At 33.7% G+C, this 21,463-nt stretch overlaps 1 protein-coding gene across 6 annotated transcripts in view; it reads right to left on the bottom strand.

The window, feature by feature from the left end:
- The window catches only part of LOC111056699, a 45,947-nt gene extending 30,552 nt beyond the window's left edge, over positions 1-15,395 (bottom strand). For 2 of the 6 annotated variants that reach the window (XM_022344087.2, XM_022344088.2), the window contains exon 1: positions 7,227-7,421. Coding sequence is in view for 1 of the 6 variants with exons in the window: in XM_022344090.2 (XP_022199782.2) it covers positions 13,072-13,171 (100 nt within the window). In the remaining 5 variants the exon portion in view is untranslated. Of the gene's footprint in view, positions 1-7,226; positions 7,423-13,071; positions 13,601-15,006 lie in introns of those variants that run through there. The other 4 variants (XM_022344090.2, XM_022344089.2, XM_039431031.1 and 1 more) reach the window with 4 other exon arrangements.
- Between the last annotated feature and the right edge of the window lie 6,068 nt (positions 15,396-21,463).

Genomic DNA, 21,463 nt, shown 5'->3' on the forward strand with positions numbered 1-21,463 from the left:
TATTTACATCACCCTCGGAATAAACTGACGACCAGTCCACCGATCTAAGATTATTTTTTAACAGTTCATAATTTAATTTCTTTCTATTAATTTTGTTATTTACAGAATGATTATTAAGTTTATCAGTTGAATGATCTTTCAGCTTAATACTACAAATGGAAATATCATGATCACTACGACCAGAGGACACAACATCTGAATCAAACAAAAAAACGTCGTGTTTAGATCTTACGTTAATATGATCTAAACAACTGCTACTATTTCCAAAAACACGAGTTGGCTTGCTGATTAATTCATAGAAACCATGGCTAGCCAATAAAGACCGATATTCAAAAGTATTAATAGAATGTTTCAAAGTACATATATTAATGTCGCCGGCAAAAACAACATTATTATCTCTTACGCACGCAAAAACACCATTCAACTCACTCAAGAAATCTATAACTGAGTAAGCATGTAATCGATACAGAACGATAAAGGTAATTTCAACGTCTGAACCTACATTGACCTTGACATTAATCACATCGGCTGTTGTCATAGTCACATCATTTTCAATAGCGGAGAATCTTTGTGATATAAATACAAGTACACCTCCAGCTCTATAGTTTTCATTACATTTAGAAAACTGATTATAACCATCAATCATATATCGTCCTAGTTCTGCTGTTTCAATCCATATTTCCGACAAGATTATAATTTCTGGTAATTTATCTAAAGAATTTAGGTGTATTAAAAAAAGATCAAAATTTTCTCTCAGACTTCTGATATTTTGATTCATGATAATTAGCCCATCTGCGCACGTATTAGAAAGAAAATAATTCATCAAAATAAAAGAGTCATCTATATTTTGGTAAGATATTAATGAATCATCACTTATTGAACTCATTAGTCAGTTGACATATTAATGAATATTAATATATAAAATGAAAAACATAAATCGTCACCTTGCAATTAAACATAACAGCTTACTTGACCTCCCTCATCACAGTTTGGCAACGTCTTCCATAGATAGAATTTCACGTACAGGGGATGATGACTCCTTCCGCATTAGGATTTTCCCGTTACGTATCCATAAGTACGCATAGTTCTTTTCTTTCTTCGCTAGTCGGGCAGCTGCAAAAACTTTTCGGCGTCCATAGCAGAGGTTTTCATTGATGTAAACAGGAGCAGTAGCACAAGAGAGACAATGTCATTAGTACTGAAATCACGTTTGACTCTCCTTTTTTCCAATATTTTCAGTTTATCTTCTCGCCTCACGAATCGCGCAATTATTATTGCTGGACCAGCGTTATCACTCCTCTTACCCAGCCGATGACACACGTCTATGGCTTCCCTACTCACTTTGTGACCTAGAGCTGCCGAAACACCCGCGACTGTCTCATACAAATCTTCGTTTCCTTGTTCCGGAACACCATGAATCTCTATGTTATTAGATCTAGAGTATTGCTCGCTCTCGTCCAGCTTAAGTTCCAAATCTTTCACCTTCTTTGACAAATTAACTTTTTCCTGTTTGAGTTCTTCAATAACTGCAATATATTCACTCATTTTCATAGCCTGTTTATCCAACGTTTCTTTTTGTTCCTTAACCAGATTATGTAAAAATTCAAACGAAGTGTTCATTTCCTTCTCCATACGTTTACGATCATTCTTTGCTTCCTCTAACATGAATATAACCTGTGAGATACTGGCCTTACCTTTTTCAGCATCACTCACAGCCTGCATACTTGATCTTCTTGATGCAGCACACGGTGGGCAACGCCAAATTGTTTTTCACTTATAATAAAATCCAGTTCGTCTTTGGTCATATTCACGCATTTCAAATGGCAGAAACTACTGCAGTCACTACAAGAAATCGATGAACGTGCGGCACATTTCGATTTACATTCAACACAGTTAGAAGACATGTTTATAATTCAAAAAACTACGACCACCGAATTCAGCAAAAAAAATCGCAGTAAAATTGTCAAATTAAAATAGACGAGAAACAATACAACAGATTCAAACAGGAACAGACCGATAGAAATAGCATAATTCTACCGACAGCACTCTTAACAAAGCGAATTGAACATAATACACAATAGTCAAGTTGTGGCTTGAACACAGATAACGGAGCGCTCAACTCTAGCTACCTTCCTCGGCGACGTCTCAGACAGACATGATGTTGTCAGTAATTCAATCAGTCTGTACTTTCATAATAGCCTATAGATTGAATTAAGATGTCAATAATGTCTCTCTTATTAACAACTGTGGAAATTTGTCATAGAACGTATGATGAGATTAGAACGCCTTGAAATGATCTATATGTATCATTTTCCTCTTATCAATCTTGAAAATTGAAGTGAATGAATATGTGAGAGAGCGGATTCGAATTGATCAACAAGGGTGGATTGTTTTCTTCAAACAACGCTCAAATATTCCAACCCAAGCAACGCAACTAACAGAGTATCAGAGTATCAAACCTGCTTCCTTCCCATATTCGCTGTCGCAGGTCGCAGGATACGAATTTGTAGATTCGTACCTCTTCTTTCATCTGGCCGGTTTGGTCATTCGTTCATTCATTCGATTCTAATAATTTCTTCTTCTCTTCTTTTTGTTCTTCATCATCCTTCCCCTCCTCCTCCTCCACTGATCCAATCTTTTTCTGTTCACCTCTTCCTCTACTTCTCGGCTAATCGTGCATCTTCCATTATTATTATTATTATTACTGGTGACGAGGGACATTGAGGCTGCGCTAACGTAAGATTCACATAAGTGTGTCAGCAATAGTTGAATGGGAAGCATTAATGCCATTCATACTGAATGCTGACAATTTGCGGTGGAGCGTGATCTTTCTCTTTTCATCTTGCTCCTTTTCCTTTGAAGATTTCTCCCTCGGAACTGGTCGTAATAAGCCGCTACGTAATGAGATGAGGTAACCCAGGTGTGACGTCACTAATGTTTAAAGCTCCTTGAGGAGTGGGTGTGTCGTACGTTTTAGTTGAGAAACTGAGGAGAAGAAAAAGAGAATAGGAGAGAAAGAGGATGAAGGCGAGTGTTGCGTGACGAAAGGAATGGAGACTTGGATTACCTGGTGTGGAATGTCATTCTCGCTCTTCGATTCCCCGTCATTCATTCTTTGGTATTATATTTGCTTTCAGCCATAGAGAAATATAGAATGATTGAATCATTCTGAAACTACAGCCGCACAGAAAGGTTTCTATTGGAAGTTACATCTGGTATAGAGAGATTCCATGGCAATAAAATGTTGGGTATCATACTAGCAAGGACGACATGCTCGATATTGATTACAAAGTAAATCAATTGAAATGCTTTACAAGAGTGTGATACAAAAGAGGATATGATATTTTTTAATGGTTTCTATTTTTCTATGGTGATACATAATGCATTTATACAAAGAAAGTAGAACAAACTTCAAACTTGAGACGAAATAGGAATCGAAACAATGGTCGAATCTATGATAGCTCATAAAAGTTATAATCCTAAACCAAGTGCACAATATCAGCTTGCCGATTTATAAACGTTTGCACAGTAGACATAAAACTAAAATCATGGTTAAAAAAGTGTTTCTTGATTTGAAACGCCTTATTTGAACAACAGGTTTTCGTAGCAAATTATTGTTCGTGAGAAAACTGTCAGGAAAATAGTACTTTAAAAATAATTGGACCCGTTTTTCTTGGAGTTTTGTGTTATTTGTTACTTGCTTTCTTGGAATCTTCTTTTCAACAAATTAGTTATGACATCCTCGTGGATAATATGTTGGGATTGAATAGCCTTGGTCCCATTTTAACACTCAGTAATTAACAGTTTTTCAAGCATGCAACAGGAACATTCAAAAAGTTCGGTAATGACAGTTTGAAGGTTTTGAAATTATGCAGCTGCAATTAATAAGAAATCAACAAATTCGTTTTCTTACTTAATATTTCCCTATTATTAGAGTTATTATCATGCTACTCTACTAGTTTATTCATTGAGTTCTATTCTATTTTTTGACAGTAGGCCTACAATCCTATTGAGTTAACGTGTAGCCACAGCATGTTTAATTTACAGTTTACAGTACTTCATTTTACTACATTTTTTCCCAAAATTTGAATTTTGATCAAATCAATGAAAGTTTTATATAAATATACACTGGATATTATATTAGTATAGGTTATGAATGTGGGACAAATCCCGGCGAATTATGTTTTTATTGAGCGTTTTACAGCACAATAAACTATCCTACTTGATTATGACAGCGATCACTCGTTACAGCAGTAAAAAGTTCATTAATCTTACACCTGGATAATGGTAGGGCGTAGGCTTCACTATTGTGCATTGTCTGTAAGGAAAGATATCCTTGAAACAAGGTTAAGACCGGGTAACAATCTCATTTGAATAATAACAATAACAGGTGGCTTTCAAAAGTTTGCTTTTTTATTGGTGATATTGAGGAAGATTATAATAAGACTCACATTGTTTGGGGCGTCCTCATGTACTGTATTTCCAAATAAAGAATATAATTTTGATGTTTTGATTAAACTTATGGTGCCTCGATTTTACCTATTTAATTCTATTTTATAGCAATTTATTAGAAATCGACTACGTTTTGAGAGTACTGTATTGCAATAAAAACCACCATGTTAAATGTGAAAAAATCTCTGATGCTCTGTAGAAGAAATATATGTCCTTACTGTTGTATTTTATTAGAGATAAAATCGATTATATTTTCTGCAAATCTTCCATTTTTATCTGCAAAAATCCATTATGTTTACATCTGAAAAATATTACAGTAAATTTATGACAGTGTTATGAATTATTATTAGTAAGAGGAGTTTAGTGTCATGAAACTTGTTTCGAAGACTCGTTATTTGGCTTTAGACATCAATGGCACGTGGGTTTGTGTACAAAGTAGTGAGTGCTATTGAGAAAAATTGGAATTTTGCCAAAAAATTTGACTTGTTCAACACACTGCAAAAGACATTATTTGAGACTGACAGCTGGATCAAAATAGACTACTGGGTGAGCTTTGTTTGGCCTCTAATGAGGAGCATTCAAGAGAAAAGGAAGATGAAAGGAGAAGCAGAATAGTGGGAGAATAAAAGAGGAAGAAGAATTAAAAGAAGAAATCAGTTAATCACTGTTACGGTCCCCGTTTCCTAAAATCAACCAAAAAAATATGATGGCCAAGAGGACTATGGAGTATAGAGTTCAATTCAATTCTAATAATAAAGATGGAAATGAAGGAAGAGGAAAAGGAGGATGAGAAATAGGAGGAGGAGGAGGAGGAGGAGGAGGAGGAGGAGGAGAAGGAGGAGGAGTACTAAGAATAGGAAGGAGAAGAGAAGGTAAGAGAACGAGAAAAAAGGATGAGAGAAAGTAAATGAGTAGAAGAAAAGACGAGGTGAAGAAATTTTTAAGAAGCCGTTTGTGATATGATGACCCTGGGAGACCAGTAGATCTATCTCTTCAAATGTGCCTGACAAGTGGGATACAAAAATATTCAGCTTCCTACACACTATTATCAGGTCTGCAAAATATCCTCTGCATCCCACACATATTTTACTCTTCAGGAAGAACGGTCCTCTTGTTAGTGCAATGAACTCGTGTGTTGACAGCTGACAGCTCCGAAGCTGATCAAGAAATAATTAAGTCGACGTTTCCCACACTCATCTTGTTCCTACCTCCATTTTACCTCTTTTTGATCAGTTTTCTTCCATCTTACAATCTTCTCATTCTTCTTCAAATATTTTCGATATTTTATAACATTAACAAAGTCTCGATGCATTTTTTCTCATATTCATACATAGTTAACTTCAATTCAACATTCTCATTTTTCCCATTCTAGTTAATAATTCATCTTCCCTCCTTCCTCATTCTCCTCTTCGCCATCCTTTTTCATTCCTCTTTTTCCCTCTTCTACTTCATCCTCTCCCTCCTATTCCTCCTCCTCATCAAAAACCACTTTCTTCCCTCCTCCTCTCTTGTAGCTCACTTCCTTTCATCCCTCTTCTGTAAATTCTCTATTTCATTTCTTTCAGTTCCTCCTCTTTTTCAATGTTCTACATAATATTTTCAGCTCCATTTATCCACTTCTTACTATTTCATCCATATTTAACTCAACTTTCAAGCGATACTTACAAGACTTGAAAGCTACTTAGAAATGTTTCACAGTAAAATATTCTATGGGATGCTCTATCACTCAATTTGGTACTTTCTGACTCCATTTGCCAAAGCCATTTGAATCAGTTATCAATGCATGAGATGAATCCAGTTGTAATCTTACTCAAACAATGAAGCCTAGTTATGAATTTGCAATTGGGACCATCAAAGCGTTCGTGTTCATTGGAACATTTGTTCATTAGAGCAACGTCTTGGTGAATTTGCAAATAGTTGAGGTGTGCGTCACATCGAAACTACGTTCTGTGTCCTATGCGTCACTCAAAACAGTTATGGGAAACACAAACACATGATCATTCTTGTAGAATGACTAGTCATCGGTGATATGAATTACATTATTGGGGAGTTGTATATTACTATTTACTCATGCTTTCCTTGTGATAAAAATTCAATTGTAGATTATATAGCGTTCACAACATTACAAGTAAATAATAAAGTCCCAAATTCATCATAGGCCCAGATTTTTATAATTGGAAAGACTTCATGCTCTGCCGATGGTTAAATACCTGTTAGACCTTTGGTTTCATGAAGTTCTCATTTCTGATGCGTGTATGGGCATATCAAAAGCATATTTGGGAGAGCCATAAATGAAGATGTATTATTATTGGAAAAAATAACAAAAGTTCAGCCTTCTAACAATTTTTTCAGAATTCTCTGACTTAAATTCCACTTCCTATTCCTATTACAGTTTTGATAAACTTGTAATTCTGCAAAGTAGTTTTCTACCTCTCTTTTACTAACATGCATGTTTACTCTTGATTTCTATTATTATTCTTTATGAAGTGAATACTAATAATATATTCAAATGGCATTAAATTTAGTTATTATTATATTAAAATGTTCGACATAAATTTGATTTATGAAACTTTCTGTACTAAATTCTGACTCTTACTAAAAGTAGACTATCCTTCAATATGTTTTTAATACTATAATGACAGAGACGTACTCTACTCTACTTCAGTATCAAATCCATTCAATGAATGAATTTAAATGATGATTGAATTTGAAAATGATATGAAAAATTAATCTTATTGTTATAAAAACAAATTATGCTACAAAACACAGTTTACCGAAATTTCTTACACCCAACTATTATCACACACACAATGCCAACTTGTACACAATCAACACACTCGAAGATTTTTCGAAATAAATTTAATTCTTTGAATTTTTCATATTTATTTATAAATATTCGCCGCACATGTATGTTTGAAAACCATATCACTTATCACCGATCCTCACCTATTCAAATGTGCAGGTAAACTGACTTTCTGCGCTCTTGTGGCTATTTTTTGGCCTCCTACAGAAAGGAAACTCTGTTGATACTTAACGAAGGAACGTTTCTTCCCGGTGCTACAAACGTTTTCAGTCAAAGAATAATATTATTTGTGTTAATCAATTTTTGATCATACACTCATGCTTGAAATAAGATTTTACAATAAAGGTGTTTTTAATTCCTTAGTGTTGAACCGAGCAATGAATATAATCTCAAATACAACAGAAATACATCACTGCGGTAAATGAATATGGTTTACAAAATCAACGTCATGATACTTCAAATTTGACACCAAATTATTAATAATAAAAAATGTAATGTGAAAGCTTATTTTTCAATGAAATATTTCCTCGCTTTACTTTGATTTCACATTTTTAACACAAACCTTTGTTCTGGTCCGTTAGAAACAACTAGGGTGAGATTCTCTACAAACTGTCAGCATTGGTTGAACGGGAAGTAATACTGTTATTTTTAAATAAATACTGAAAGTATAAAGTGAATTTCACTGCACATGATACTTTCTTCCTTCTTTTGAAATTCCTTGGAGAACAAGCAACAAATTGATTAGACAAGCTCCTGACCCTCCCTCACACACACTCTCTCTCTCACTCACTCACTCACTCTCTCACCAGACCATGCCAGACCATGTCATTAGACACACATTGTGTCCTTTCAGGATCAATGTTCATCAAACCTCTTCACCTGATGCACCTATCGTGAGATCCACTTTCAACTGCCAGCATTAGTTAAATGAGAAGTATTGATGTTATATCTATAAGGGTTGCTGACAGTTTAAGATGAGTCTTACTCTTGTCACAAGCTGTGTTCATAGCTTCCCCCACGGTGTGAAAGTCGCACCCCTCCAGAAACGCATGAGAGAGCACTTGTTTTGCTCTGAAGAGTAAAGGGGTACGAAAAAGTAAGTAGAAACTGTAGTAAAGGATGAACAAAGATTAATATTGTTATTGAAGGAAAAATTAGTAAAATTTCTCAAAAATATAAAACGCCTATTTCAATATATTAGTATTCGTTTTAGAAACGGATGAAACAATTGAAAACATAAATACACTATCAATAATAATTAGTAGTCGAGAAGAGTATCAGCGCAGAGAAATATAAAATATTGGCTTCACCGATTGCCACATAATTATATCAGGTTATCAGGTAACATAAATATTATAGTATTTTTGCTGCACACTAATAATTATTTATTGTATTCTGTATTATCATTGGTTGAGAACCGTACTCTGTACTGTATATTCAAGAGAAGAGTGCTTTTTAATCGTTGCAATTCAACAAATACGTAACTAATTAATGTTAAAGGAATGAGGATGGTATGGACTTATCAAATTATTTTATTTACTGTAATAGGACGCTAATAAGGAATACGTTAAAGTTTAACAACCTTCTATTGCAACACCAATTTATTCGTACAGTACCGTTGTACTAATCTACATTCTATACAATAGCTTTAGGTGAATTACCGAATCTAGCCTGATAAAACAACATACACATAATCATCAATATATAATACGTAATTTAAAAAAATGAAATCGGAATATTAGTTATGATAGTTAAGGTACTCGAAAACTTAGTATCCAATCGTATCCAATATACGTATTTTATTTTATTATTATAATTTTTACAAGAAGCACTGAATGGGAGAGAAAAACTAAGGATACTCCTTGTACTATTTCTCTCCCAAATTTAGATAATAATTTAAAAGTCCGAAATGAGGCTATGATTCCACTTTTCTGAAATTCAGTTCTTTTTCACTCAAAAACAACTAAAAATAAGAATCTTGAAGGTTGAGAAACTGGATAGGAAACAAAAATATTACACTCAAATCACTGATAACTGAAATATTTTCACGTAATTTTACAAAATTTAGAGCCTGAAAAATAGAACTTATTTTTTTAATGTAATCGAAATAATAGTTAAGATAGTAGTTGAAATACTCGAAAACTTGGATTGTATCCAATCGTATCGGCATTTGGTTACTATTTAGTATAAGAAAGAAGTGGGTTAACCACAATAAGCATGATATGAATGGACCAGTATACCTATATTGTTAGGAACAAAAGCTGTAGTACGATTCTCTTGAAATTGTCAGCATTGTTTGAATGGGGAGTATTGACAATATTAATGAAGAATGCTGACAGTTTAAAGTGAATCTCACTATAGGAACACAGATCTATTTCGGTTTTGGATAGGATAGGAAGAGACAGCAGCACATGGCTGGCTGTTCGGCTATTCTTTGTTCCGAAAAGCCACACAATAGTCCAGTGGATAAAAGCCCTCAACCCCTTGAGGTTGCCTACCTGTTAACACGGTGGCTGAAAATAAACCAGTCTGGTTCGAAGCGATACCGTGCGATTCCCTTTAAACCGTCAGAAATGGTAGAATGAGGCGCATTGGTGTTATGCTCTGAGGAATGCTGAAAGTTCTCTCAATAGAATTATTTGTGCTAAGCCGGCCAGCAAGGAAAAGCAGAAATAAATTTGTCCATTTCTTGTCCACATTTTATTAGTTAGTTTTCATTACCTCTCGTTTTTTTATTGTCCTTATCACTATATAAAACAAGTAAAATTGACATTCTTATGATAATTTATGTTCACATATATATTTTCATACCAGCTGGCCCGGCGAACTTCGTACCGCCAAATAATTTTTAAACAAACTTTAGCTGGATGGACACCTGAGGAGGCATGCGGCATTTTGCATCCAGGTGCTTCATTCTTATTGGTTTGAATGAACGAACTCACACACATTGAATCGGGCCTGGCGTTGAACGGTGTGATAAGGCAATCTCCATAAGATCAACACTTTGTATCACCAAGCCGCGCCTACTCAGGATCGCCTTTGCTTGATCTGATGGATTATATTTCTATGAAAATTATTCAACAATCAGTATTTACATTTATATCTCAAAATGGACTTCCTATGTGTTTCCTATGGACGTCCTAAGGCATATCTTCTTGCTGCTGATTTTCCCGTGCATATTCTGAATTTACAGCATTTCGAGTTCTACGACCCAAGTTTGGACGTAGTTCGTACCGCGGCATTATTATTAGAATTAAAATTTTGTGAATCAGTAAATAAGAAAATAGAAAAACAGATCTACCGACTGCTGTTGGATGACGCAATGATTATAACAGCTGATTTTTATTTTTGTGTGTGGCCAGCTCACCAATCTTCTCCCATAAGGATTATATGTAAACTTTCAAGGACCGTAGGAAAGAGTCCTGAAGTCGGATCATAAATTTGAAAGGCCAAAAACCTGCTCCTGAACATAACAAACACAGCTAAAAAAATCATCAAATTCGGTGCACACATAAAAAAGTTATTGAATGTCAAAATTTGAGGCTCGATTTTTATTTATATAGATTGTTTGCAGCAGCAAACATCTCAATATAATATGATAACAATACAGGTTGTGTTATTATAATATGTTTTCTGCAACAAATTTGCAATGATCTATCTCTATCTCTATTTCATAATCTCATTTGAGCCGCTGGTAATAATTAATAATATTAAATGTGTGTTTATTGCCTTTATGAGTATTGTAATAATTATTATATTTACATTCTAACGTAGAATTATATTATTCACCTAACATTTTACTGTACTGGATTATTGAACGAACGAAGTGAGGTCTAAGATTCGAGTCGACGGTTTGGCATTTCTCTTAATGTTTGAATATTGTTTATAATATTGTTCATATGTTGCGCATTTACGGCGAAACGCGGTAATGAATTTCCATGAAATTTGACAGGTGTTCCTTTTTTAATTGCGCGTCGACGAATATACAAGGTTTTTGGAAATTTTGCATTCCAAGGATAATATAAAAGGAAAAAAAGAGCCTCCTTCATATGCCAATATTAGAGTAAAAATCAGACTATAGAATATTATTCATCATAAGTCAGCTGACAAGTGGTTACACAGATGTGTGGAGAAGCCAATCTATTGCTGTATTTCCATAAGGTCTATAGTTTCAATTACAGTAACTATATTACCCACAGTATGGCCATTGACTGTCACGCTTCTGATTGGTTAGCTCGGTCACATGGTACAAATCTGCCATTAAGATTCCAAACAAACTTTTAAGTCCTATCTCATAGCATTAGAAATTTGGAACTTATCACTTCTTTTACCGATTGTAAACATATTTTGAACACGATGAGTTTGATATAACATTTTCGAAGGGAAATTGATTATACTTTGATATAGGCAATAAAGAAAATTTTAAAAACACTAATAAGTTAAAGCTTGAAACATTAATTTTCCTTCCTTCGGACTCATCGCAGACCACTTCTAGAGCTTTCGCGGACAATTTATTGGGAACCAGTAATCGAGATAAATATGCAGAAAGATAAATGTTAATTTTATTGTTTTTCCTCATCCAATTTATTGGATCGAACTTCAAATAATCCAATTTCAAAATACTTTTTGCGGCTCAATTAAATATAACATTTTATGAAATTTTTAACCGTGATTAAGTGATGATTAAGTAGTACGTCTTGACTTCTATTATTGATTCTCTTCAGTACTGAGTACCCTATCCATAACATGTTCAATAATAATTGGTCAATAGTTATTGATATAATATGGATTTAGAGTTGCATTACCACGAGCTTAAGATTTGAAATATTACTAAATATGAATAATAATGTTAATGTGTTTTCTTTTTCAATTGCTTACATGTTTATTAAAATCATTAAGTAGAACTTTGGCTAGAACAATTGGCTTTTCCACAGTTTATATCCAATGTTGTGTTTAAAATATTTTCGTCAGACTTATTGGCTGCCAACTAATAAAACAATAAAATATTTGAATGTTATGGAATCTATTGTGATGAGAATTCCATCATATTTCCACACAAATAGATATGAGAACTTCATTATTCTTTGTCAATGGAAAAAGATTTATTACAATATCATGACATTATTTCAAAAGCTTTTTGAAAAATAAGTCAGTTACATTTCTATAAATTACATAAATTTATTGAGGAAGTAACTACTTTACTCTAGGACCAAAACAATTAGAAATAATATAATATTATGATACGAAAAAATATCCATCAGGACAACCGTATCTTATCTCAATCTCATTCTAAGTCATATAGATTTTTTTCTAATACCATTTTTATTTCACATTCTTGGAAGTTATGTTCCTGGGAAGTACTACTGATATTTTAATTTGAACTAACAATTATTGGGAAAGTTGCTCACTTGCCTTTTTAGATTAGATTGAAGTAATAAGGAATATGATAGGTTATTCTGTCGCTATTTTAAGAGTGGGTAATTCAATAATTTGAATCCTCTACAATCTCTTCTAGACATGCTTTATTAATGGAATGATATGTTATTGTCAATTTCAAATCAAACTGCTGCAATAAGCAAAATAGGTTGAAGCAGAAGAAATTCTTGCTCTACAAAATAGCATGAAGCAGATACATTGCAATGCTTACCAGGCTATAATGTGATATATTATGGTAACGAACAGATAATGCGGTTATTCTAAAAAGTACATTTTATTCAAAGTACGGTTATTTTAGTTTCCAGTATGAGAGAATGATGTTGTTAGGATCTTGATATTACTTCTAGGATTAAGTTAATCACATAGAATTTTCTACTCACGTCCATAAAATTGATAGAAGTAGTCGAAGTCCATGCAACCTATGCTGTTGGGTAGCATTGCTCTTTCTGGAATGGCGATTTTTGCTTTTTCCCTAGTCATTTTCAATAATATTTTTACAGTCTTAGTTTATAGTCTTGATTGATGTTCATCCACCAGCCATTTGAGTGAAATTATAATTCCTGATTTGAGTTTATTGGTTAGCTATGGATCTTTCCAGCAGAGATCGATATGATGATCAATCATGTTTATTTGATTCTCTCATACATTGATAAAAGGTGATTCTCTCATTATTTATTATGTGATTCTCCACTCTTGTCTTTTTCTTGTTTTCCATGTTGTATTCTTAACATGGGATTGGATGAGAAAATCTCATTCTCATTCCTTTTAACCTTACGTTCTATTATTTTTTTCATTGGCAAGGATAAATTATAAAGTAAACATTGTAGAATTCTGCCATTCTCTGAAATCATTCTTCATCTATAATGTTGCCTTTCATGAACTATCTTCATTCAATTCCCAAATCTGCCCCTGAAACATATTTAAAACAATAAAATAATTTATTAACTATTAAAAATGTATATTCCGACTGACATTTGATATCTTCTGTATTCAATTATGGCTTTTACCAATATATTTCATTTTTATAGCATCACAGGAAATCTAGAAAACGACCATACAGTATTCCAGTATCTATGCTTGTACGATAGCTTGTGAAATCCTTCTTTTAAAACCTGCGCTCCTCGCAGCTAAATTGTAAGCTCTCTAATAGATGGCGTTAGCATGCACGAAACAGTCCACAGTCTGGAGCTATAGAGAAGGGAGAGGAATCCTTACTTTGTGCTGGAGACTGGAGTCAGCCACTGTATGAAACAATGTAGGCCTAACCATAGAGAAAAGATGTACTGAGAAAATCATACACAAGAAAACCTACTTTTTGATGAAACCAAAAGCAATTGATAGATAATATAATCATTATTACCGTTGATGCGACTCTTCTCCCATTTATAAATTGGCTGTTGTTGATTATCAATAGAATTTTTATTTAGCTTTATAGGTTTCAATATTGGTTTGATTGTTTGATTCAGGAACAGGTGGTTAAGATTATACAGAAAATGAAAATATCTATATAAGGTACCTATCAGAGTAGTATATTTATTTAACAAAAAAAAAATCAACTTGAATTGGACTTATTCAAATATGGATTTATAAATTTATTAGGTCTACAGGCGTACTGTACAAAGCTTAAATTGATATCAAATCAAATCAAATAATTTTTATTTTGCATCAAAACAAATACAACATTTATTATATTACAAGTTCCTTCTCTTGAGTATAATAACATACTGTAATTTAAAACTAAAAAATATATATAATAAGAGAAAAGGAAAAAAACAAACTTATGATTTTCACAGAGCAAAATAAAAGAGTAGTATATTTATTTAACAAAAAAAAAATCAACTTGAATTGGACTTATTCAAATATGGATTTATAAATTTATTAGGTCTACAGGCGTACTGTACAAAGCTTACAATCTGTGATATCTTACAATTTCAAGTGACTAAACTTCCCTTATGAATTTGAAAAAAATATCACATTACTTTCGGATAGAAACAATAACAGGTTTAAATATCGTCCAAAACTATTCCTATCCCAATTTATAAAACAGTCTGAAAATAGAGGTTATGAGCCGCATTTGAATTGAACGATTTCCGATATTTATGGTTCATTGTAATTTTAATAGTTCAAGGCCCGGTTTCACAGAAGCCTGTTAAATTTCAAACGTTATTAAAAGCCACGAGAACCAATCAGAAATAAGCCTTCTTTCCAAAAAAGCTTTCACTGATTGGTTCATTGGTGGCATTCAATCATGATTGAAATTCAACATGCTTTTTTGCAAACAAGCCAAACCATTTTGATTATGTGATCTATCTTACCTTTCTGATGAGTTGTAGAGTTTATCTAGAAAATCACGAATCCAAAGGAATAATAGCTGCATTATAGGGGTTCACTTATTATCTGAGCACTCGTATTCATAGGCCTAAGTCAGTTAATAAGTGAGATGATAGTTTTCACTAAAACACTTCCAGACCATTCGATAATAAATTATTCTTCCCACCGTATTACAATACCAATGTGCACTGCTTCATAAGAATCAATAATAGAAAAATATTTCTCCTAATAACCTCCACATTGAAAATACTCACAGTTTTTTTCACTTGCTACTGAGAAAACTAAGCGTTCACACGTCCGAGATCTCTAAAGAGACTGAAGAATCATATTTTCCACATCTATCTTTATTTTCCTATATTATGACTCTCTATCCCTTTCCAATTCCCTTTTCCCTCCTCTTTTACGGCTCGCTTCCCTTTACCAACAACCGACTCAAACTCCATAACTCCATTCTATTTCTATTTTTTCTCTGAGTGTCGATACTCAACCAATATTAAACCTCAAAATACTTGCAGCTAAGTTTCTGCAACGCATCAAAGCCACCAGTCTCTGTTAGCTGTGATTATAAACAGAGAATCTATTTCAATCACTCACTATACAAGTATTTTCCTGTTATTTCTCCTTTCTTATCTTTCAAATAGGTTTCTGTCTACCTCTCTCTCACCATTAACTTGAGTGGTATTTCAATCATTGAATTAGTATCAGCATGATGATCTCTTTCAATCTGGAATCTGAACTCAATTTATTTTTGTTCTACAAGAGAAAAATAGAATAATATTAATACAGTAGTATAGTACAACAGTACAAGTACCGTGAAATAGTCACTTGTATTGTCTTTGATTTAAGTTATCCAAAACAAGATCGAGAACCTGTAACCAGTTTATAAGGTATAGATTGGAAAAAAGTACAAGCATACTTACATTTACATTGAAATATCAAGTGCTCCTATACCTATCGTACTACAGTACAAATTATTTTACTTAAAACTACAGTAAGCTTTATTGTGATGACAATATTTATGGAGTCATCAGCATACCCATTATGTCATTTATCGTTAGAATTTCACAGTTTTGTCTCAGTAGTCTTTAGTATGATTAGAATGTAAAGCATGACAATTATCGATATAATACAATTTAGCCGTTGGCTAAACCCATGTTAGTAATATGGCTAGTGGCTAAACTACGACATGATTCTTCATTGATGAGTCACTGATTTGAAGAGAGTACATCCTAGAAGATCCTTATCTTTTATCTTACATCTAAAATATTTGGAGCTTGTTTTGATCATTGTTTGCTAAGGTTGTTGCCTTTCTAACCACCGGCTATTCAGAGTAGATTCTGTTAAAGTCGCTCAAGTGTGATGAGTCATCTCATAGAGACATAGACTAACGTCTGATGGAATGTCTTATTTTTGTTGGTCTTACTACCTTAGAAAGTTGACAGCTTTGTTACCAAGACAAGCAAGCATCCTGATTGATGCTAATGTACGATTGGATTTAATAGCATAAAGTGATCATGATCCATTGCAGAAATAATAGTGGTTCGTTGGTTATTATTAATTTCCAGTGTGGGAAGGTGGGAACCACTTATAAAAATGTCAATAATAGATAAGAACTATTTATTTATCTCCATGAGTAATATTTCTAGCCTCCACTCGGCTTAGAATGATAAATGTAAATGTATCTATCTATGAATCATAGTTGAATAAATAATGTCGATAGTAATGTTTATCCATCGATGTATTAGTGGATGTAGTGAAGGATTTCCTTACCATGATTCAGACTATAAGATAAGTGAATAGGTTAATAATTATTATTATCATTAACTATTGTTCGGATAATCTACGATTGATTATTATGATATAATTAGAAATGAGATTAATGATAGGGTTGTTTTCTTACTGAAAACATAAATATTTCAACCCTAAACGGTATAATATTATTCTATTTTTCTAAATAAATTTTCCATTATTGCTTCTCCACACCAAATTTGAATAATTACGTATGAAATTCAAGTCTGGGATTAATTAGGATTTTACTGTATAATATTGTTATTTTTTATATTATATTTATACCGATTTTCTGATAAGATAAGCAGTAAAAGAAAACTGTACTATTGGCTACTGATAAACTCCATTGATAAAACCCTGCACCCTGCAGTGATGAGATAGTTTCGTACGGTGGGAAATCGGACTGGTAATGTTGGTAGACGTGATTTTGCGCATGCGCTGAGGAGATCAACGGTCAGAGTTCTCTCACAGTCTTGTTTGAATTTGTTGACGGTTGATGTTGACAGTCGGCTATCGTTGAGTTTCGTAGTGAAGAATTTACGTGAATCATGTAGTGTATTCGTGAATTTATTTGTTCTCCTAGATCCTCCGAATTTTGAAATTGACCAAGTTTTTGTATAGTGTTTCCTGCGATTTGTGAGTTATTGTGAAAGAGTGTCTGAATATTACGCAGCTATTTGTGTAGCAATTACTTTTTTACCGGTGTGTTCTCTCTATTGATACCGGTCAAATCAGTTTAAAACAAGTGTGTTTTTATGCAGGTTGCTGTAAATATTTATTAATTTAGTATCTTTGGATTGATAATCTCGTTCAGTTCAGACTTCAAAAGCATTTCGTTGAAGTTTTGTGGCGTTTCACGTGACTGGACTCAGACTGTACCATAACCTATATTTTGTCCATTTTTTCTAAAATGCATGTTATTTGTTAGATTTATTGGTGTTTTGTTTTTTTTTATTTGGCTAGCTCTTTTTCTAATCTATCATTATGGATACCAACGGTACGGTTCCAAATTTCGACTATTCTTGCGAAATAACAAGCAACTATTTCAAAAGTTCGTTTGCGCGGTCTATGGCATTCAGCAATTCGAACCAGAGCAAATCGTTGGACTATGTTTATTTCGATCGGGCCACAATCAACGAGGAATGTGAAACTGATAACCAAAAACTGACTGCTGATGACAGCTCTGTAGGAATCAAACCATTCTCGCCTCAATCTCCCAGGAGTTTCGGCAGTTCAACTATCAACAATCAACAAATTTTCACTTCGCCCGATTTCGGAAAAATCAACGGCAGAAATGGGAATAAAACAAACGACGCTCTCAAGCTTTGGAATATGAAGAAGGTAAGTTTCCAATCATCATTTTTGCATTATTAGTAGTCTTGTTGGGGGTTTCTTATAGATAGGCTACAAATATAAATAGAATGTAACATGGGAAATAAATTGATTTAATTTCATTATTTTATAGAATGAATATTGTAATGGTGGTTAGTGAATGGGTTTGTTTTTATGCTATAGATTACTTTTTTCGTTGAATTTCCACTGTTTCAATAGAACAGCTGACAAAATATTAGCGTAATTTTGAGCGAGTTTTCCAGCCCGTGGGATGGACTATGGATATTTGTTACTTACCTTTGCCCTTTTACCATAGGTAAGGAAAGTATTGCTTTCCGAAAATAATCAAGTACCCCAATTTCTAAATTTCTATACGTTTCAAGGTCCCCTGAGTCCAAAAAAGTGGTTTTTTGGGTATTGGTCTGGGTGTGTATGTACGTCTGTGTACACGATATCTCGTCTCCCAATCAACGGAATGACTTGAAATTTGGAACTTAAGGTCCTTACACTATAAGTATCCGACACGAACAATTTCAATCGAATACAATTCATGATGGCGGTTAAAATGGCGAAAATGTTGTCAAAAACAGGGTTTTACGCGATTTTCTCGAAAACGGCTCCAACGATTTTGATCAAATTTATATACCTATAATAGTCATTGATAAACTCTATCAACTGCCACAAGTCCCATATCTAAGAATTTCAGGAGCTTTGCCCCATCTATGCAAAGCTTGATTTTAGATTCCAAATTATCAGTCTTCAGATACAATTAAAAAAAATTCAATTGGAAAGGATTAAGCATAAAAATCTCTACAATTAGCCTAATGTTAAGTAACATTTTCACCTAAAAATGGAAATAAACTCGAAATTCAAGAAAATTTGATTATTCAATTGCAAACTGTTGGCAACTGTTGATTCTATTAAATAATTCACTATGAAGAGATAGCAGACCTCCTGTGTCTCCAGCATTATAGTCCTGTCACCAGCTGGCTCAGATTTTAGAATAGTAGACTTGAGATGCGCGTAAACACGATCACGTCAGGTGATCAATTTTCATAACGGTAAGGAAAGTTGTGTGAGTGCGCCACTCCAGATTTTTGGACTAACTGTCATCTACCATATTTCTTAGTTCTTGTCATACATTCCAGTATTTCAATTTTAGGATAATAGTAGACAATATACACTATCATTTATTCACCAAACAATAACGTCGTTTGTAGTTATATCTACAAAATAAAATATAGGCCTACAGTAGATCAATAAACTTAACTGTTCAGTTTCTCAATTGCATTATCTAATCTTTTATCTTTACTCGATAAGTCAATGTAGTGCAAACAAGCCAGGCCAATAAATACGAGTGTAATTATTTCTCAGCTTTCCCACAAAATCAGATAAAATTTATTATGTTTGTCATTGGTATTGCATAAATTGCTAAAGACTATTGATATCTGTCTTATCAAAAGTAGTTTATCATGAATGTGAAATAATTATTTGTTCTTTGTATCGCTTAGATCATTACATTTTCTGATAACGTTCTAGAATGCCTATTATTGTGGATTGAACTTATTTAAGGTAGGCTACCACATATTTCACAATCTTTTATCTGCTTCTTTGCCCATTCAGCACAAAAATCAAACACATTTGATTTCTGACCTTGAAATTTTTTATATGTCTGGAAGAATATAAAAATTCCACTTGACAAGTTCCATTGAATTATTGGATCACTTTATACTTTGAATTATTAATGTAGAGATCAACCTACATTACTGTTAGATTCTCCCCACAATAAAAATAAATTGCTTCCAAATACCGGTACGGTAGGCTATCTCATTCATACAACAGTATAACAACAGTATCGTAACTTAGTTTGACCGCATCTACTCATGAGAATTGAATCCGTAAGAGCTAGATATTACAGCATCCAATCTTCATAATATTTCATATAATCTTTCTCTATAATCATAGTTGCAATTTTCATTTCCAATCCATAGGTGACCACATTAGGCCTGCTACCAACTTAGATAGTCTGCAATTTTCGCTGTCAATAATTTTATCTGGTTTTGAACCATTCTATTTCAATTGTATGGGGTGCAGAAGTGTTGGAGACTTATATCCTATTGCTATTATATAGATAGCTCTTGATTGCGTACTTCCATTCCCATCACTCGCGGTATCAATGATCAACGTACGGTTTTTATGTACCAGAATTCTACGGAGTATGATCTGGGTGGTCCACTGTACGGGTGTTTATGTGCACATTAAAATTTATCTCCTTGTTCTCAAATTGCAACGGTCAGCAGCTTTAATCACCTAGACTCAGTTGTCTTTATAATCAATCTTGCTAACGTTTCGGTAAATCAAATTGGACCGGTTAAAAATGATGGGTGTTTCAGATTTAGTACTCAATTTCCTCTTGTTTTTAGTTCATGTTGAATATTTGACATTTAGCTACTAGGTAGTCTACTAGCAGACTGATATGAAATAGAACAAGTATTCTCGATGTTCAGTATAACTTAGCCTACTGTCAATTCATTTACTGTATTCGCCTTTCAGACTCCATAATACCGGTTTCAAGCAGTGGAAAACTTGAATGGAATGTTAGTTTTTAAGTGGGAATTACGTAAAATCGCATCTAATTGAAGGTATATTTCCAAAATTTTCCGGAGTAGGGCCTCCGACCATCCGTTTGCGGGGGGGGGGGTATTCCATACACCCCGTACCCCCTGGTGTCCAACCGAAGTTTAGGTGCTTTTTACGCCAATGTTATGATCCCCCTGAAATTTTTTTCTGGATAAGCCGCTGGTGCACGTATTAAATTTCATCGCGACTAATGCTGATTAATTCAGTCATCTCTGATTAATAAGATGACGTCATTTAATTGTCATCCGCTTCGCTCATTGGTTCTCGTGGTAATGGTTTGTTTGATGGTATAACTCAATCACGGTTAAATTTAATAGGCAAAAGTGCAACCAGGGCATTCTCTTTGTATGTGATGAGCGCTTTGGTACCTATCCCTTTGATGGGGGTCCGTCAATCGAATAATACAAGTTTTGAGGTACCTACACTCACATGTTCTTTACATGAAGGAATTCTATGATCCTAACAAGATGAATTAAATCGATATCAATTCTCCTAATTTTATTTCTCACATTTACTATAAAAAAGAATGATAGCATAAATGAATGATAAAACTAGTAAGAAAGGCCAAGTTCACACAGTCTACAGTTTGGTAGAATGAACTTCCAGTGACCTGAGTGCCTTTATCACGTTTCCAGTTGGACTTTAATTGCTGCTTCCTCCGATAACAATAGATAACACATC

The sequence above is a fragment of the Nilaparvata lugens genome, chromosome 6 (genome assembly GCF_014356525.2).
Source record: "Nilaparvata lugens isolate BPH chromosome 6, ASM1435652v1, whole genome shotgun sequence".
Lineage (NCBI taxonomy): Eukaryota > Metazoa > Arthropoda > Insecta > Hemiptera > Delphacidae > Nilaparvata > Nilaparvata lugens.